The 18,875-nt window shown below is 54.1% G+C and overlaps 1 protein-coding gene across 1 annotated transcript; it reads right to left on the bottom strand.

Moving 5' to 3' along the window:
• Positions 1-778: 778 nt before the first annotated feature.
• Positions 779-18,790, bottom strand: P3H1 (prolyl 3-hydroxylase 1). The gene is made up of 15 exons (XM_032361228.1): positions 18,217-18,790; positions 14,974-15,126; positions 12,330-12,519; positions 11,935-12,066; positions 10,886-11,025; positions 7,149-7,238; positions 6,813-6,865; positions 6,509-6,630; positions 4,897-5,024; positions 4,630-4,725; positions 4,112-4,262; positions 2,376-2,493; positions 1,966-2,041; positions 1,610-1,750; positions 779-1,238 (listed from the first exon to the last, which is right to left on the bottom strand). The coding sequence occupies exons 1-15, from the start codon at positions 18,679-18,681 to the stop codon at positions 1,086-1,088; spliced, it is 2,208 nt and encodes a 735-aa protein (XP_032217119.1). The 5' UTR covers positions 18,682-18,790; the 3' UTR covers positions 779-1,085.
• Between the last annotated feature and the right edge of the window lie 85 nt (positions 18,791-18,875).

Raw genomic sequence — 18,875 nt, 5'->3', positions numbered from 1 at the left:
ACGGGGACACAGAGCCCACGTGCCCACGGTGACTGATGAGGCCCCCGAGACCCCACCTGCCCTGGCTGTCCCCCTTCTTGCCCACTCTGTGCCCCATCGGCCTTCCTGCTGCTGGGCCCCCCTCGGGGCCTGGCTGCCTTCTCCACCTCTAAGGCTTACACACACGTGCAAGCATGCACACACACACGCACACACAAGTGTGTTACTTGTTTTCCCCACTGAAACAGCCCCTGTGGGACAGCAGGGATTTGCTCTGTCTGCTCCCATGCTCCCAGCCCTGGGCCCTGAGCTGGTGCTCTGTCAACTGCCACTGGCCAGCTGAACAGAGGAGGGCCCGGAGTGCAGCTCCCAAACTCAGCACCATACAGCATCTCGAGCCCAGGAAGGGGAGACAGGCTTGTGGCCAGAGGGGCAGAACCTTCACTTGTGATCTGTCTCCCAGAGATGTGTGTTATCCTGGGGCCCAGGGCCTCCAAGGCCAGACAGCGAAGTGGGACCGACACGGGGGGCGAAATGCCAGAGCACTGCTGACTGGCCGGGGCTTCCAGTGAGGGATTAGTCATAATCCCCGCCCTCCATCCAGAGCATTCCTGCTGACAGAGTGCCGTCACCTCCGACCCTGAATCCACCCAGAAGGGGCGCCAAGTGAGCACTGGGGTCCCGTTCTACAGACAAGTCTGAGGCACCTGGGGTTCTGTGCGGGCCCAAGGCTGTGCGGGCTGCGGTGAGAGTGGGCCAGCAGGTGGCCGTACTCCTACTCTCTGAACCAACTCCTGAGTAAAAAACCACAAATCATTTATTCTTTGGTTGTCTACACAGACACTTAAATACTGTAGTGCTGTCACTCGGCTGCCCGTCCAGGCCCCTAGGGGTGGCTCTGGCCTGCGTCCTGAGCCCTCAGCCGGGTCCAGAGGCGAGAGGGCCGTCCCGCCATGTCCACTCCGGGAGCGGTAGCACCGTGCGGACGGCCGCGAGCAGGGTCCCGCTGGCTGGGCGCCAGACACACAGCCCCCGGGGGCCAGCCGGTGGAGGACACAGTTCCTCAAGGTGGGTCCGCTCACCCATCCACAGCAAGCCGGATGCCGTCAGAGCTCATCTTTATGTCCCACCTCACCGCTGGACAGAGGGGTCTCTGGTTTGGGGGGCCCCTCCTGGGCCTCCTGAGGCTGCTCCTGGGAGAGGTCCATCTCCTCCGGGCTGAAGAGCATCTTCACCAGGTCATCCGCCTGCACCCGGTCCTGCAAGGACAAATCCCTGCCTATTCAGAGAGGCCTCCAGACCAGGTGCTCAGCTCCGTTCAGGCGCTGCTTCCTGGAGAGCAACAAGTTCTTCCTCCATGGCCTCTGAGCTCCTCTGCTTCCCGGCAGGTCCTCACAGCTGAGGTGCTGCCCAACCAGGCGGCCCATCTTGGCACCGCACCCCAGAGCCCCATTTACAAGTACAGGAGAAGGGCCAGAGAGGACAAGTATATGGGGCCAGGGGGAGTCTCTGTGGACACCAGGCCCGATGTTCCTCTGGTGTCTAAGCCACTGGCAGTGAGACTAGGGGAGGGGAAAGCAGAAGCGGGGCCCTTCGAGAGGCAGATCCCAGTGCCACTGAGGGCTCTCACCCGCTCACTGTGCCGCGCGTCCAATGTGAACCACAGGGCAATGGCACAGCGCTGACCTCTGGTGACAGCCTTCACCCCGTGCGGGTTCTCCGTGCCTGAAGAGAATCCCACGGCCCTCCCGCACTGGGGCTGCACCTCTGCCTGAAGGAGACACAAAGCAGGGGGGACACAGAAGACTGTAAGCTGCCTTCAGAGGGGACACGGGATCATTAGGGTCTGAAGAGAAAAGGCAGCCAGTCAGAGGAGTGAGCGACATAGCTCAGAGCCCCCCGGGTTTGAGGAGGCGAGGCCTGGCCACTCTGCCCACAGCGCTGTGAGGGTTTGTCTCCCAGGGACAGGCACGAGGGCACACTCACCGTCACTGTCTTGGCATCTAGTTCAGTGAAGTAGAATGCTCCTCCGTCGAAGTCCCCATTCAGATAAAGAATGGCACTGGGAACGACAGACACGGTCTTGCCATGGGCCTCCCCCGGCCCCGCTCCCCGACAGTCCACGGCTCCCGTGCCCACATCTCCAGGCACTCTCCTCCAGCAGCTGGACAGGGCCTGCCACGGGAAGGGTCTTCCCACCACACCACCCTCACTCCAGAGAATCCACTGTCCTCCTCACACTGCACCGGAATGACTCCCTTTCTGTCCAACCTTCTAGTCGGAGGGCGTGGGGATGGGGACTGGATTCTGGGGACAGCTGGTCCCACACCTGTGTGTGTGTGTTGGGGACAGGGCAAGGCGCAGGGGACTGGGAGCCTCAGAGAAACGGCTGGCACCTGTAGTCCCGGAAGGTGTAGGCGGGAGGCTCCTTGATGCACACGAGGGCCTCGGCATTCAGGATGCAGTTGTCCACGTGGACTGGGTGGCTACTGTCCTTCCTCTCAGCCTGTGCCTCTGGGGCCGAGGTAATGCACGTTAGCGTGGGAACACCTCAGGAGATACCGTAGCTCTCTTATTGGCACAGGGCGGGGGGGGGGGGGGGGCAGGGGGGCGGGGTGCTTCCCAAAATGCGCCTGGGTCTGTGGGAATGGCCAGTGAACTACGGGGTCTCTGGCTAAGCCATCAGCCCACAGGTCAGGATGAATCTGCAGGCTTCCCAGGAAGGTTCTGGGTGGGACAAGCAGGGTCATGAGGCTCTAAGCGAGGGCGGGTTCTGGTCTGAGCGGCACAACCTCGGTCTTCTGGCTCGAATTTATAAACCAGGAATCCCCAGGGAGGTGAAGCTGAGCGGTCAGGAGGGTGGCCAGAAGCAGGGCCCGGCGAGACTCGCTATGCAGCGGGAGACGAGGTGGGGACGGCATGAAGGGGAACGGACGGGAGCAAAGGTAAGCAGTTCGCTTCCGCAGGGCTCCGCGGGGGAAGCCACGCAGGAGGAAGGCCGTGGAAGGGCACAGTGTGTACTGCGTGACGCCAGGCAAGCCTCTCATGACATGGAACCATCGCCCCCCGAGCAGGCCGCGGCACCGTCAGGTCCCGGTAGAGCCCTCCTATCTGTCCCCACCTGTGCGGCCAGGGGCCAGGCCCGTCCTTCCACCTCCTCCATCTCCCTCACCTGCTCCCTCCTCTCTACGCCCACTGCCACTGGCCGGGTCCGGGCCTCTGACCTTGCCCAGCCAGCTCACCGCTGACCAGCTTCCCTCCCTCGGGCTTGAGGTACACCCTCCGGACCTCTCGCCACAAAGCGGCAGAACTAACCTTGGGAACACAGAGGTCTCACGGAGTCCTTCGTGTTTGAGGACCCTTCCTGGCTTCCCACTGCCTGGCCCCCACCTGGAGAGGCTGGGGCAGGTGCAGGGGTGTGTCTGACACATTCCTTTGGGTGTGTCCAGATTTTGAGAGAACTCCAAACCTTCTGGGGACAGTCAAGCCCTCTCATTTCTGCCACCTAGTGGTCCATCAGTGCCAGGGGCCCATGAAGGCTTAGGCATGACAGATCAGGCTGTGGGCCACCTGTGACCCCTGGGGCACTGGCCACACCTCACCCTCCTCAGGACAGCTGACAAGGAAGGACCTCGACTCAGCTCTGACTTGTGAAAGTCCATCTCTCACAGGTTTGGTATTGACCATGACTGGTCCAGATACCTGGATGCCCAAGAGCATCACTGAGACCCAGTAGCCTACAGGATGAAAACACACTTCGGAATGTAGCTCTCCACAGCTTAGCTTCTGATGCCCCCAACTTCAACCCCATACCCCCAAAACGGCCACTTTCTTAGTCCCCACCACCAGGCTGCCCAGTGCCTGCCCTTCTTTGTATGTGCTGTTCTTTCTGGCTCGAATGTCCTCTCATCACCTGGACACTCCACCAGTCCTACTTATCCTGCACAATGGTCACCACCTCCTCCAGGAAGTCCTCCTGACTCCCTCGTGGGCCGACTAGAACTTTCTCCACTGCACTGATCGCACGGGGTTGCCACATTCTGTGTTGGTTCCTCAGCTAAGATGAAAAGGACCATATCCTGTGCCTTTCCATGTCCTCAGCACCCGTGCCAGGGATGGAGAAAAGGCCCACCTTCGATGGCGGTGCGGCACACCAGGTGGGAGTAGGAGAAGTAGAGGGGGGTGTCCAGGCGGAAGTAGGACTCCATGACGCGCCGCACCTTCTCGGTCACGTTGTAGTACAGGTGGGCACTCTGCAGCGGAACTTTCCCTTCCTGTCCCAGCTGCCGAGGAGACCAGTGGTCAGCCGCCCTGAACGCCCTGGCTGCGGGCCAACAGAACCCGCTGAGGCATCACCCCCCACCCCCCTGCCTCTGCTCCCATGCACAATAGCCCTCCCGTGTTCCACCTGCCCCTCCTCCATGCTTCTCTTTGTGGGCAGAAAGCACTCTGGACATCAGTCTTGTCTGGCCTGCCTCACTTTGATCACACTTGCTTCACCAGCCAGGATGCAAAAGTCAACCTCCCTCAACTTAATTCATCCCCCTCCGTGGCTGCTGGAATGCGGCTAGCAGACACCTTCACCTTTCCGGCCCCTGAATGCCCCCCAAAGCCTGAGCCTCACTCTAGAGTGCCGAGAATTGATTCTACCTTAAGGGCTTTGAAGACCGTGACACCATAGAACTTCTCACTGGGCGTGTGTGGGGAGGTCTGACCCCGGTAGCCATCTCCCGAGGTCGCTGCGGCCTGCAAGGTCCAAAACACAGGGGGGCTTAGATGGGGCAGCTGAGGGCCCACAGAGGTGGTCGCCGATGAGAGAGGTGGTTGCCGATGTGCCACAAGGGGCAGGCGAGCTCAGTGCCCGGAGGCACTAGGTGAAGGGGAGGCTGGGCCCTGGGGAGAAGGGGCCTCCCTTACGTTGGTCAGTCTCTGCAGCTCCCGGCACTCGTCTGCGGAGATTACACCGTCCATCACCACCCTCTGAGAGCCATTCAGGACTTTGGAGTTCATGGTGAGACTGATGCCTTCGTAGAGTAGAGGGCCACCTGCAAAGCAACGAACGACAAGACTGGGCTGAATCCAGCGACGGCTCTGTCCAGACACTCTCCATTGAATGGGAATAGAAATTCCCGTTGTTTCCAAGTCACCAGAGAAACTTCCTGTTCCGTCACCTCCAAAGGTGGCGTGGCCCACAGGACAGCACCTGGAGCTGACAAGGTGGGAGAGCCACGCCCTAGTCCTAGCTCCCTTCCAGAACAGTTATTGGTTCTTGGGCCTCCGCCAATTGCTGAGGAAACATCACCAACAAATTCTTTAAAACCTTGAGCTCTAGAATCAGAAAGGAAGGACTCCTGAATCCTCCATCTATTAGCTGTGTGACCTCAGCAAGTTACTTAACCTCCCTGAGCTTTCCTCTCATCTGTAAGACAGCAGCCACCTCCTGAGATGGGTGCTTGTTTGACGTAAAGAGCAACGACGACGCAAGTTAAAAGCTCAGCACAGTACTGGGCACACAGGAAAGGCTCAGAATCTTAGCTGCCATCGCACCAGCCGCCAGCAGCCCTCATTTCAAACGAGGACTTCCAGCTGCCCAGCCCACCTCCCCCAGAGAAGAGAAACAACAGTGAAAGCTGCCTGAAAACCAAGGAATGCGGGACAAATTCTTTTCAAGAGCTCATCTTATTAAATTAACCATCGTTCATGTAAGTAACGGTGGAATGAAGGCCAACTTTCTCTCCTGTTTCTCATGGTGTCCCTCTGTGCTGGACCTGCTGGAGGAGACTCAGCTCAGCTCCGTCTACTTCCTGAGGCCATGGTGGGCGCCAGGCCCAGCCCGAGAGAGGTGAGGGTCTCACACCTGAAGATGGCACCTCTCCCAGCAAGGACGCAAGCACAGAGAGAGCTGCCATGGACGTTCCAGAGAAAGAGGGAGAGGATCCCCCGGCCCGGGAGATGAAGCAAGGCTTGGTGCGCAGAGGCAATGGGAGGGTACAGGGAGGAAGGACAGGCATGAGCTTGGCCTGGGGACAGATGGGCCCAAAGAGCAGGAGCATCCCAGGGCAGATGAACAGAAGGTAGAAGCAGGTGGTTGGAGGAGCAGGAAGGGCGGGTAGGGGCCGGGCCTCCGGGAAGGGGAAGGGGAAGCACAGATCAAGGAGGGACAGGAGGGCAGACAGCAGGTGCAGTGGTGGGGAGGAGAGGCTTGGGGAGAGAGGCGAGGAAAAGCAGTCTCAGTGCAGCTTGGAGTGGGCAGACCGGGGCAGAGATCTCCGATTTGGAGGCTTGGGAGTAGGACGCCTGAGGGATGTGGAGAGACGGATGAGGTTTGTGCTAGAACTGCAGCGAGCTAAACTAGTGTTGCTGTGACCCAGGAGTCCTACATCTTCACCGGAGGCCAATCTCAGTGCCTTCTCCGGGTGGAAGCCCGGGGAGTCAGGAAGGGCTCCAGGAGAGGCCAAGCCTGCTCCGGGGGCCGGACAGCTAGGACGGGGACGCCTGCCTTGCAGAGGCCGGAGCTCTGTCCTCTCACCTTCCCGCGTCAGCCGGCTCACATCCAGCGACTCCTTGGTCTTCTCCTCCACCAGGGTCTCAATCTCCTTCATCAGGTTTCCGATCTCCTGGGAGATGCGGACGGCCGTTTCCCGCTCGGACCTGCGCGCACAGCTGCTCTGAGGACTGTGTTCTGGGGCTACCCCGGCTCCCTCCCCAGCTTCCCAGCCTGGACCGCCCCCCACAATCCCCCCGCTTCCAGGGGTGCACATCTGCCTGGGCTCAGGAGGCCTCAGGTGCTCCATCAGGCCGCTCCGGCCACGCAGCCTCTTCAAGGTCCTCACTTTTGTTTCTCCTGCAATCTTTTAGGAATCACCTCTTCTGGGGTCCACGAATCCTAAAAGCAGATCAAGAGGAAAATCAATGCTGTAGGGTGACCTGCTTCATCTTCCGGGTCTCTGCGCAGAGACCCGGGCCTCCGGGAGAATCCCCCTTATCAGCCGCCTCCTCGCAGGACAGAAAGTGAGTCTCCAAACCGGAGTCACCTCTGGCTGCCCGAAACTCCCCTCCGTCTTCCTCTGCCTCTCGTCCACGGGTTTCACAGATCCCGTGTCTGGCTCAAGCCCCCAAACAGAGCTACAAGGCTTGCCCCGGCCCCCCACTCCCGCAGCCGGGCTTACTGGATCCACGAAGGGAATTCCGAAGACATCGTATGCGTAGAAGAGCAGCTCTTTCTCGAGCAGGCTGCGCTGGCGATACTCCTGGGCACTCTGAGAAAACCAAGTGGAAGGGATGCCCTGGAATTCAGCCCTGTTAACTCTGGGTTGGGGGAGCCCCACATTCTGGGCTATTGCTCCCACTGTGACCTGAGCTTCCTCTCCCACCACCACCGCTATGTCTGTTCTCCAGTGTGGGACAGCAGCCTCACCTCTGCGCTAAGGGTAGCTCTGGCCTGGCACAAGCAACTCGTCTGAGGGTGACCTAACCCCCCATCGTGTCCCCCATGAATCTCCTAGACAGGAGAGCTGAGGCTCTCAGGAGACGTGGAAATAGTCCTCAAAGAAGGAGCGTTCTTTCTTGACTTCCGTAGGGGTTCAAGGCGGAGGCAGGAGACCTAGGGGTTGGGTGACCAATGTGTTATTCACTGATCCTTTTCAGCCACCTCTGACGTTGACACTGTGCTTCTTGTCTTACAGATGGAGACACTGGGGGGCAAGGCGCATAGTTGATGCTACAGGAAAGAAGCAAAGCCCGGGTGCTTTTTCATTAGGCCCCCTGCCTCCCCTGAGACTCTGAACAGACTGGATGGGCCCCTCCCGGAGTTGGGCTGCGGCATCTGGAGCCGATGGCCTGGGCCCTCTGGCCCTTCCCACATGTGCTCACAGGTAGGGCTGACCCAGGGCTGGGAGACTAAGTACCTTTTGGGGGCCACAGCTCTCCCTAGGTGCCCTGCTAGTCTCCAAGCCGCAGGAGGAGGAAAGAAAAGGAAAAGACATCATCAGTTGAAATACAAGATGAAGGCAGTAAGGAAAATGTTAGCAAAACCTCAATGAGTCCTACGTTATCTAGCATATTTACCCAACAGGGAGATAAAAATTTTCTCCTAAGGCGCGTAAGTGATTCACCGAGTGCTAGACACCACGCTTGGGGCGTTCTCTCGTTAAACCCTCTCCCACAGCCCTGAGGCAGCTGCGAAGCAAATCCCATGCCCACGTTTATTTGCTCGGCACTGATTCATGGAGTAGGAGCTACGAGCTGGGAACTGCGCCAGCCCCGAGACAATGCGGGACCCGGGGAGGGATCCGGGTCGCTACTCTCAGCCACAGGCCACCGTGCAAGCTAGCCCAACTCCTGGAGCCTGGATGTTCTCATCTCTAAAATGGGAGAATAGCGTCCCCTACCACGGCCCCCATGGGGAGGAAACAAGATAATGGGGGTTGAACCACACAACCTGTAGACTGGGACAGGGCTCAACAAATACTAGTTACTTTCTTTCGCGAAGGACGGTTCCAGTTAAAAGGGGTTTATTTTCCCTCTCTGCCCCAATTCACTACTATGACCATAAAGTGAGGGGTAGCGAGGGAGGCTCTTAACTCAGCAAGCCAGAGAGACATGGAGAAGTGCCTTCTCAAAGGCAGACTGTCTCCATCTAGTGGCCAAAGAGGACAACTACAAGGTAATGTCCTCACAGGTGAGGAGAGGGCGGGATCATTTCTAGTGGAGACTCCGGGTTCCAGAGCTGGGAAGATGGAACCTGGGTCCCTCCCCTCGGGGCAGGTTGTGATGAGAATCAATGAAATAAAATAGAGGCTATGGAGGAATTTTGCAGACGAGATGCCCCACACATGTGAAAGGTGGCTATCCTCAATAGCAAACTCAGAAAACAACCACACCGGGAAGCAGACTACTGCCCCATCCGCTACCTCCTTCTCTCGGTGAACAGAGGAGAGCTTAGCCCCCCGGGCTGGAGTACAGGCAGCGCAGACCTGTGACGAAAGCATCCTGTGCCCCCTGTGCGGGTGGGCAACACCATGTCTGCGTCTCCCAAGCAGGAGACTCGTGTGTCATTAGACATGAGGAGGGAGGTGTGAACCCCCCACCATTCTGCCAAGGCCATCTCCTACCCCACCTAGTCAGTTCCCCCCTCCAGCCAGTGTCCCCACTTCCTCCACCCAGCAGCTAACCTCAGCACCGCCACAGCAGCCCTGCATCGGTCTCCCCGCGTCTAGCGCCTTCCCATTCTGAGCCTTACACAGCTGGCTCAGCCACTGCTTAAAACCCTTTGAGTGCCCACCACTGCCTGCCTTATGGGACAGAGACCAAAGTCCTTACAGGGCACTCAAGACCCTTCCAAATCTGACCCTCGCGGGTCTCATCTCCTGTAACTCCTCATATCAGCTTGCAGGTATATGGGGCAATTTCCCAGGCCGTCTGCACATGCTGTCCTCCATCTCAGAGGCCCTCCATTGCCTCATTCACCACATGAAGGCTTTTAAAACCAAACGCCAACAGCACTTCCCCTTGCAAAGCCTCCCATGGCTTGCCAGTCAGTCGATTTCTTCCTTCCTCCACTCCAGCTGGCCTCCATGGCCACTCTTGGATTCACTACAGTACTCTCCAAGGTCTGGATCACGCCCCCTTCTGTATCATTAGTCCCTGAGGTGCACTTTAGATGGCACTCAAAAAGACACGAAGGTCATGCCCGTATAGCTAAAAGAGATCCACAAAGTATCGACAGACATAAATAGAAACAGTTTGGTCTCCCTCCCTACCCTGACTTGTAGGCCCCAGCCTCAGGGGTAAGACGAGGCACAGTTTCTTAGCAATCTGTCCACAGAGTTGACGACGCAAAAGGTACATATGTATTTTAAAGAAACATGAGTACAACAGAATAGAATTATAGTTCTAGATCTTTTTTTTTCTTTACCTAGGGTAGTAACACAGAGACCATCTCACACGGGTGCGTAGTAATCGACTCATGCAATTGTCTTGCACACCACGGAATGAATCTACTGCGATTCATTTCGCTGGTTCCCAAATGGGTAGCATTTAGCTTGCTTTGGTTGGTTGCTGTCAGGAGAAAGGTTCTGACACGTGTCCCAGGACACCTGCCTTCCCATCCTTGTGCGACACCGCTTACCGCGGTGGCTCGCCGGAGGCAGAACGGCCGGTTATGGCGCCTGGGTGGCTCAGTGGGTTAAGCCTCTGCCTTTGGCTCAGGTCATGATCTCAGGGTCCTGGGATTGAGTTCTGCATTAGGCTCTCTGCTCAGCAGGGAGCCTGCTTCACCCCCCACTCTGCCTGCCTCTATGCCTAGTTGTGATCTCTCTCTGTGTCAAAAAAGTAACTAAAATCTTTAAAAAAAGATTTGTAATTCCGCTGAAGGGAATTTAGAAAACATAAATGAGCAAAATACAAAAATTACCCATATTCCACCACCTAGAAATAACCACTGTTAACACGTCAGTGCATTTCACTTTGTCACTGGGTCTGCTTGAGAACTGAACTGGGAGTGACGCTGAGGGAAGGAGAGCTCAGAGGAGGGACAGGGAGGAAACAGGCGCAAGGAAACAGGTGAGTGAAAAAAGAATTTAGCTGGAAGTAAAAAATGATAGCTCTTGGCCAAATGGTATCAAATCTCAAAGCAGAGGTGCTGCACAAGGGGGGAAAGGAGTGCCGGCACCGCAGTTCTGTTTCTCCTTCACGACTTAAGACAGCAGACTTCTGGACCCCAGTGGTGGGAGGAAGGCTGCTCCCCGGTTCCTAAGTGACAAGTGTGTCAGTGCACTAAGTGACAAGTGTGTCAGTGCACTTCCGCCTGGTCCCGCCCCCTGCCTGAGCACTGCCAACCCATCCCCCCACCTCCCTCTGTTTGGTCTGGGCTCAGCTGGCAGCTGCCCTAGTGCAAGTCTCTCACCTCACGGGGGCCAATGGATCTGGCTGCTTCTTCTCCAAGCATGGCTGTATAGTAGGCCAGATTCTGGTTCATCACCTCGTCATTGGGGAAGAAGAGGAGATAGGTCTTGGCACATTCAATAGCCTGCGTATAATTCCCAACTGCAAAGCCAAAAAGACATGGCTGAGAAGAGAGCGTCCAATCCTGGGCGCCAGGAACCACTGTCTCGAGTCTCAGCACAGCCCAAGACAGTGATGACACGGGTGTCACTGTGGTCCTGCTACCTACCATAGCTGCCTGATCTGAGGGAGAAGTTCTAGAAGAGTGAGAAGGATAGGAATTACATGAACACAGAAGGCAGAACTGATGTAAGGAACGCAGGGTCCTCTGGCCTGCCTACTACCGGACGCCCATATCTTTACAATTTCACAATTTACAATTAAACACTGGCCTCCTAGTAGACCCATTTCAGGAAGGGCCCCATCTCCCTACCTTGTTTTCCCCACAGACTTTCAGGATATGGGGACACTACAACAGTAAGTGGCCTCTTCCACCGAGCGAGCAAAGCTCACTCGCATGCGTTGTCTCAACTCAACAATAAACACCTCACACTCTCGAATATGCAGTGATGCTTAGCGCACAGTCAGAACTCGGTAAGCACCTGCTGACTTGTTGCTGGTTTGGGTCCTGGCAGCCCCCCCACCCAGAGCATCAGCGCTATCCTGGGACGAAGGGCTGGAAAACGTCCCAGGAGCTGGTTTCAACAGTAGTACGCCCTTGCCTTTGGTCTAACTGAACTCAGATGAAGAGTCAGATTATCAGTGTTCTAGAAGGGACGGGAGAGAGGTCTTAGGTCTCCGTCTCCCAGCTCTCTGGGTGGCTGGCATCGGCTGCTGGGGCCAGTGGCTTGTCACAAAGCAGGCAGGGGTTACCTGGCACCATGCCTCCCGGAGTTCCAGGTCACAGTGAGAAGCCAAACACGCTGATATGCACAGCACCCATCAGCCCTGCCTCCCTTACTTTTGGCCTCCTGCTGGGAAGCGGCAGAGACGGAAGAAAGTAGGCCTTACTGTTATAGTAGGCGAATTGCAGATAATTATAATGTGATGGAAGGAAGTCTTCAAAGGGCTTCTCTCGGCTTGGGTGGGAAGCCAGCTCCGTGACGCAGTTCTGCTTACAGCTAAGGACCTGGATGTAATGATCTGAAAGGAAGCAAAGACAGGGAATAACCATCAGGTCGATCTTTAGCATGCAAATTCTGGGGGACGGGAGCAAATTCAAATGCAAGGAATTTTCAGTCGGATTCCCAGATGTACTAAATTTAGGTTTGAGGTGGTACTGTCTGCATGTGGCCCCGGGAGCCCAGGCTAGCAGTGGAGGGCAGGTGTGGACAGGTGTGGGGGGGTGCAGGGGTGCAGGGGCGGGGAGCAGGGCAGGCACGCGGGGCAGGCTCGCAGACATGCACCTGCTATGGCCTGGAAGAGGTCTGCGTTGTACTCCAGGTAGTTGTAGCCGTCATAGTCGTAGGGCCCCTCGCACAGGGCCCGGCACTCCGCGTCGGCCACCAAGTACTCTTGCAGCGCTGCCTCCAGATGGGCCACGGCTTCATGCGGCTGCTCCTCCGAGTAGAGCCGCACTCCCAGCCGGAACTCGTGCTACTGGGAGGAATGTGGACTCAACTGCCCGCCCGCATACAACCTGGGCCCTCGCTTCCCCACACCCCGACAGCCTGCATCTACGTCCTCATGGCCTGTCTCTCTGTCTCCGGTGAAGGTTAGGGATGGAAAAGGGTGGCCACTGCCTAGTGAAGGCCTTCTGTAAGTGGTCTCCACAGGTTTCTCTGGAAACTCAAAAGCATTAAACTCAATCTAGATAAAAGATACACGGGAGTCCATTGTAATTTTCTTGCACTTCTGTAGGGATAAGAGTGTTCAAAATAAAAGTTTAATTAAAAAGAACTCTTAGAGGGGTGCCTGGGTGGCTCAGTGGGTTGGGCCTCTGCCTTTGGCTTGGGTCATGATCCCAGCATCCTGGAATCGAGCCCCACAGCGGGCTCTCTGCTGGGCGGGGAGCCTGCTTCCTTCCTCCTTTCTCTCTCTGCCTGCCTCTCTGACTACTTGTGATCTGCCTGTCAAATAAGTAATAAAAATCTTAAAAAAAAAAAACAAAAAAAAAACCTCTTAGATGCTAGAATGAGGTCTGTGCTGATGGGAGCAATCCTTCCAGCATAAGGGGGAATTAGGACTGCCACTGATTACAGGATGGGTTTTGCTATCTGTAGGACACAGCCTCCATCCTTGTGAACATAACCATTTCCGTTTGTCACAGAATCACTTAAAAATGTTGTGTGTGATTGTGTGATGTACTAGATGTACACAATCCACTTTTTAAAAAAAGATTTTATTTATTTGACAGATAGAGACCTCAAGTAGGAAGAGAGGCAGGCAGAGAGAGAGAGAGAGAGAAGCAGGCTCCCCTGCTGAGCAGAGAGCCTGACGCGGGGCTTGATCCCAGGACCCTGAGATCATGACCTGAGCCGAGGGCAGAGGCTTCAACCCACTGAGCCACCCACGCACCCCGACTTTTTTTTCTTTTTTTTAAATAGTCTCCACAGCCAGCATGGAGCCCAACAGGGGCCTGAACTCAGGACTCTGAGATCAAGACCAGAGTTGAGATCAAGAGTCTGGCGCTTAATGGACTAAACCACCCAGGTGTCCCTATACAATTTACTTTTAAAAGTCATTTTGAGGGACACTTGGGTGGCTCAGCTGATTAAGCGGCTGCCTTCAGCTCAGGTCATGGTCCCAGAGTCCTGGGATCGAGACCCGCGTAGGGATCCCTGCTCATCAGGGAGTCTGCCTCTCCCTCTTCCTTTGCCTGCTGCTTCCTCTGCTTTGTGCTCTCTGTCAAATAAATAAATAAAAATCTTAAAGAAAAGTCACTTAGATATTATTTGTTTCTGATATCTCTACTTCTAAACTATTAAAACTTATGAGAACAAAAGCTCTTTATAAAATGCCATATCATCACAGACAAAAATCTCTCTTGGAACACAGACTTCTGCTAAACAGAGTAAGAACACTGAGGAATGCTGCACTACTTATAGTAGTGAAAGCAAAAACCTTAACAGTACATTAATACAATTATGCATAAAAGGGACTATCATGCAGCCATTAAAAATTGTATATTCGGGGCACCTGGGTGGCTCAGTTGTTAAGCATCTGCTTCAGCTCAGGTCATGATCCCAGCGTCCTGGGATCCAGCCCCACACTGGGCTCCCTGCTCTGCGGGAAGCCTGCTTCTCCCTCTCCCACTCCCTCTGCTTGTGTTCCCTCTCTCATTGTCTCTCTCTGTGAAATCAATAAAATCTTTTAAAAATTTTATTTTCAAAGAAAATCTGAAGATATGAGAGAAGACTCATGATATAGTGTTAGTTCAGAGGATGATGAAAAATACATACACAATATGACACCATGTTAGTGTCAATGTAACACCAAAATTAAGATCTAGAAGAGTTTTTAAAATAGGCAAAAATAGGGATACCTGTGTGGCTCAGTTGGTTAAGCATCTACCTTCAGCTCAGGTCATGATCCCAGGGTCCTAGGATTGAGTTCTGTATCGGGCTCTTTGCTCAGCAGGGAGCCTGCTTCTCCCTCTGTCTACCCTTCTTCCCCCCTCTCTCTCTCTGACAAATAAATAAATAAAATCTTTTTAAAAAGGCCAAAATATGAATTACTGGTTTTCTTTTTTTAAGGCAGCAGGATTATAATCACTTCCTGTTTTATACTTATCTGCATTTTTCTCTAGTGTTGTACAATGAATGTCTACTACTTCTATAATCAGAAAACAAGCCTAGGGCGCCTGGGTGGCTCAGTGGGTTGGGCCTCTGCCTTCGGCTCAGATCATGATCTCAGGGTCCTAGAATCGAGTCCCGTGTTGGGCTCCCTGCTCAGCCGGGAGCCTGCTTCCCCATCTCTCTCTGCCTGCCTCTCTGCCTACTTGTGATCTCTCTCTGTGTGTCAAATAAATAAAATCTTAAAGAAAAAGAAAACAAGCCTAGGAAATATCAATTGAATAAAAAAAGAATGGGGGAACAAAGTTTTTTTCACCATATGGGGTTTGGACTCAAGATCCTTGAAATCGGCTTCCTTCACTCCAGACATGGTTTGGTAATAGTCTAGGTTCTGCCTCATCTCCATGTGTTCAGGATTGCCCACGAAGAAGGTGTGTGCTGCTGCTACGGCTTTCTCCAACTTGTTGATCTAAGAATAAGACACAAGACCGTAAGCCTCACCTCCAAACCCTGAAGGTTTGTGTCCAAATGCGCAGTCCACAGTAAACAGGAAATCCTAGCCTTCCTGAGCCTTCCACTCCCCAGTTTGCTCCAGACCTTGCCAGCCCCAGAAAACACACCTACTGAAGGAACTACATACCAGAAACCAGGAGCACAGGGCCCTGAGCAGAATTTCAGCCATTTCCCAAATCAAGCTTAGCAATTCTCCAAATCATAGGAGGTAAACTTCCAACAGTGTAAACATTCTATTTTTAAACAAAGGTCATATTCTTGGGGGGAATGCTATGGAAGACTGACTGCCCAAATAATATATTCTCAAGATTCAGAAGTGGCGACTGAGCCACTGAAAAAAGTCTTGAAGGCTTTAAGAATTTAGAAATAGGGAGGAAAGAGCAGTTAATGGTTAGACTGTGCCTAAGGATTTCCCTAGAAGATACTTTTTTTTTTTTTTGCATAAAATATAATCAAGTGTTTTTGACACATTCAAGGAAAAGATGGATGGGTGATGGAAAAATCCTAAGGTTTTATACAAAATCAGGATATGGCATCTTCTGACTCAAAGCCCAGGGCTCATGAGGTTAAAACAAGAGGTTATATTTGCAATGGTATAGATGGAACCAGAGGGTATTATGCTAAGTAAAATAAGTCAATCAGAGAAAGACAATTATCATATGATCTCGCCAATATGAGGAATTGGAGAAATAAGACAGAGGATCCCAGGGGAAGGGAGGGAAAAATGAAACAAGATGAAACCAGAGAGGGAGACAAATCATAAGAGACTCTTAATCTCAGGAAACATACTGATGGCTGCTGGAGGAGAGGGGGCTGGGAGAGATGGGGTGGTTGGGTGATGACCACTGGGGAGGGTATGTGCTATGGTGAGTGCTATGAATTGTGTAAGACAGATGACTGACAGACCTGGAACCCTGTACCCCTGGAACAAATAATACATTATATGTTAATGAAAAAGGAAAGAAACCCACAAGTGGTTATGAAATCTGAGGAGAAAAAAGCATCCCACACACCACAATGACCTCAGCAATGGACTCCAGCCTATCAGTGTTACACGGGTTCTTTAGGTAGAAGCCAAAATAAATCACTGATGATCTAATGATTAACACGGGCTTAAGTGTCAGACAGACCTGTGACAAAGCTAGGTTTAATTAGTCACTTGCTGGGGCTTTAGATACTTAAAGCTTACTCTCTAAACTGAGTCCCTAATCTGCCATCTGGAGCTAAAGCACTCACTGTCTCACAAGCTTGTTGGTAATGTTAAAACGATGCATTAGACATGCAGCTTCTAACACCTGGTCCTGGGTGCCTACAAGTGCACAAAGAATCTTAGCTGGTATTACTAATACGCTAAGAATTTTTTCCTTTTCCTTTTTCCATCAGTACTAGTAAATGCATGCTAAACAAGGAGTCAGCCCTGGCTTTGACCCTAGAATAGGTAGGTGACCCCACATCAATAATCCCCATCTCTGTCCCTGTTTTGTTAACTGTACAATTAGAAATCCTCACAAGTCTGTCCCTTTCATGGATTTATTCTCCTGCCCTTATCTTTGTGCATTGCTCATGCATTTCCCTGGTCTCTCTCACCTTCTCTCTGCACCCCAGTCCTTCTTTAGTCCCTAAGCACCGAGGCACCAAATTTCCTCTCAAATGGACAACCAGCTCATCTCTTAATGGTTAGCCCTGCCAGCACTTTCTCCTTCTCCCAAGGCTTATTGCACATTCCAGAACTCGCATTCTAAAAGCTGAGTCTGACACAGGCTCCTGAAGCCTGCAGAACTCTCTTAGCAGTCTGGCCTCACTTTACCTGGAATGGCCATCCTTCCTCTCCTCTAGTGATATTTGGGATCGACTTCAATTGTCACCTCTTCTTTCAGTCTCCCTTGTTTCTCTGAGACGAAGCTAGATTCTCCCTCCTTTGTGCTCCCACAGCCTATGTACACACACTTTTAATAGCCTTTTCTGAAGTGATTCTTACTAGGGAAGTGATATAAGTCAAAACAATATAAAGTCAAGTGTTTCAATGACCTGTACCAGAATTGGAAAGTAGCAGGTATTCAGGAAACGATAGTCAAAGAATCTGAGAGCGTGCTGTTAAGTGACAAGACCAAAGACGTGACCCACGTGTTTTGGTCTCAAATACGGTACTTTTCCCAGTAACAAGGAGGAATGTAAGCAAACTGTGTAAGCAAAATGCTTGTGCAGAGGCGGAAGTGTGTGGTCCCCACGGTTCCTTAAGTCTCTCTTTAGATGGAACTGAAGGTCTGTTAAACTATGGATGTAACAATATGCAACATAGCTCCTTCTTCCTATCCCCTCCCCCAGTAAAATGGGGCTAATAATAGCACTTACCTTACAGGACATTGACAGGATCTGGGCAAATAAATCAATAAACACAAAGTACTAAAAACAGTGCCTGTTAGTATGTGCTGGTTATCATCACCATCACCGTCATCATCATCACCATGCATGCCAGGGGCACTCCAAATATATGCAGGCACTTGGACTTAAGCCACTCTGGAATTCCTAAAAAAACTCATTTTCTTTGAAAACCTGGCAATAGCTGGAGGGTCCCGCTACAGGGAGTGGCCAGACAGCCCCTACTGGCGACGTGGCAACCTCACGTCCTGAAAGAGCTGCTGGACTCGGGCAGCAGGAAAAGCATCACTGAACAGTCAACCGGAAGGAAGATATTGTAGAAAGGTCCTAGCTTCTCACTCGGGCACTTACAATGAAATCTGGATGAGAGACCCAAGCTGCCGCTTTAGTTACCTCTAGGAGGCCTCCCGGGAACACAAGGACAAGTTTTGCTAGGTCCATGCCTTAACCCCAAGCTGGACCTTTGGGGCTATCATCTGCCTATGCGAACCGGGCGAAGCAGGTTTCCCAGCAGGGTCCCTGTTTTCCCCGGGTCCGAGGAGAGGTCTCCGGCCAGGAGGCTACCTTCCCTCTCCGCGGGCACTTCCCCGGCCCCCCAAGTTCGCCCGGGTCATCTGCAACCGCGCCCAGAAGGATCCCCGCCGCCCAGGCCCCCGCAGGTCTGCACCTTGAAGTAGGCGACCTGCAGGTAGTTGTAGGGGCTCCGCTTGCGGAACTCCAGCTCCAGCTCCTCGCTGAGCGAGTGGGAGGCCGGCGGCCCGAGGCAGCGGCGCAGGCAGGCGGCGCGGCGCAGCAGGCCCCCAAAGAACCGCAGGTCGTGCAGGGCGTTGGCTCCCGAAGACTGCGCCGGGCTCGGGGACAAGCCGGGGTCCAGCTCCCACGGGAGGTCGGCGGCACAGCGGGTGCGGCAGCGCAGGCGGAGGGCGCGCAGGGCGGCCCGCGAGCGCAGCGCCCGCTCCATGCTCAGTACCACTCCCGCCCAGTCCCCGCGCGCGTAGGCCGCGGTCCCCTCCGCGAAGAGCAGGTCAGGCGCCGCCATGTCCCATCCCGCCTCGGACTCGACCTCGGCCCGGGAGGAAGCGGCGGCGACGGCCAGCAGTGTGGTCAGCAGCCTCAAGGCGCGTGCAGCCATTGCCTCCTAAAACCTAACGGGACAGCCAGCCACCCGCCACGGAGGCCGGAGTCCCACCCCCGAGGAGTCCCGCCCCTGAGTGGAGCCCCGTCCCGCCCTTGCCAGGCAGCGCATGCCCAGGAAGCTTGCACCTCCTTTTCGGCCTACCACAAGCCTGGACCCCGCCCCTCAGCGGAGCTCTGGGCCTTGGCCGG

Source organism: Mustela erminea, chromosome 10 (genome assembly GCF_009829155.1).
Source record: "Mustela erminea isolate mMusErm1 chromosome 10, mMusErm1.Pri, whole genome shotgun sequence".
NCBI lineage: Eukaryota > Metazoa > Chordata > Mammalia > Carnivora > Mustelidae > Mustela > Mustela erminea.
This window is presented reverse-complemented; position numbering and strand designations above follow the sequence as displayed.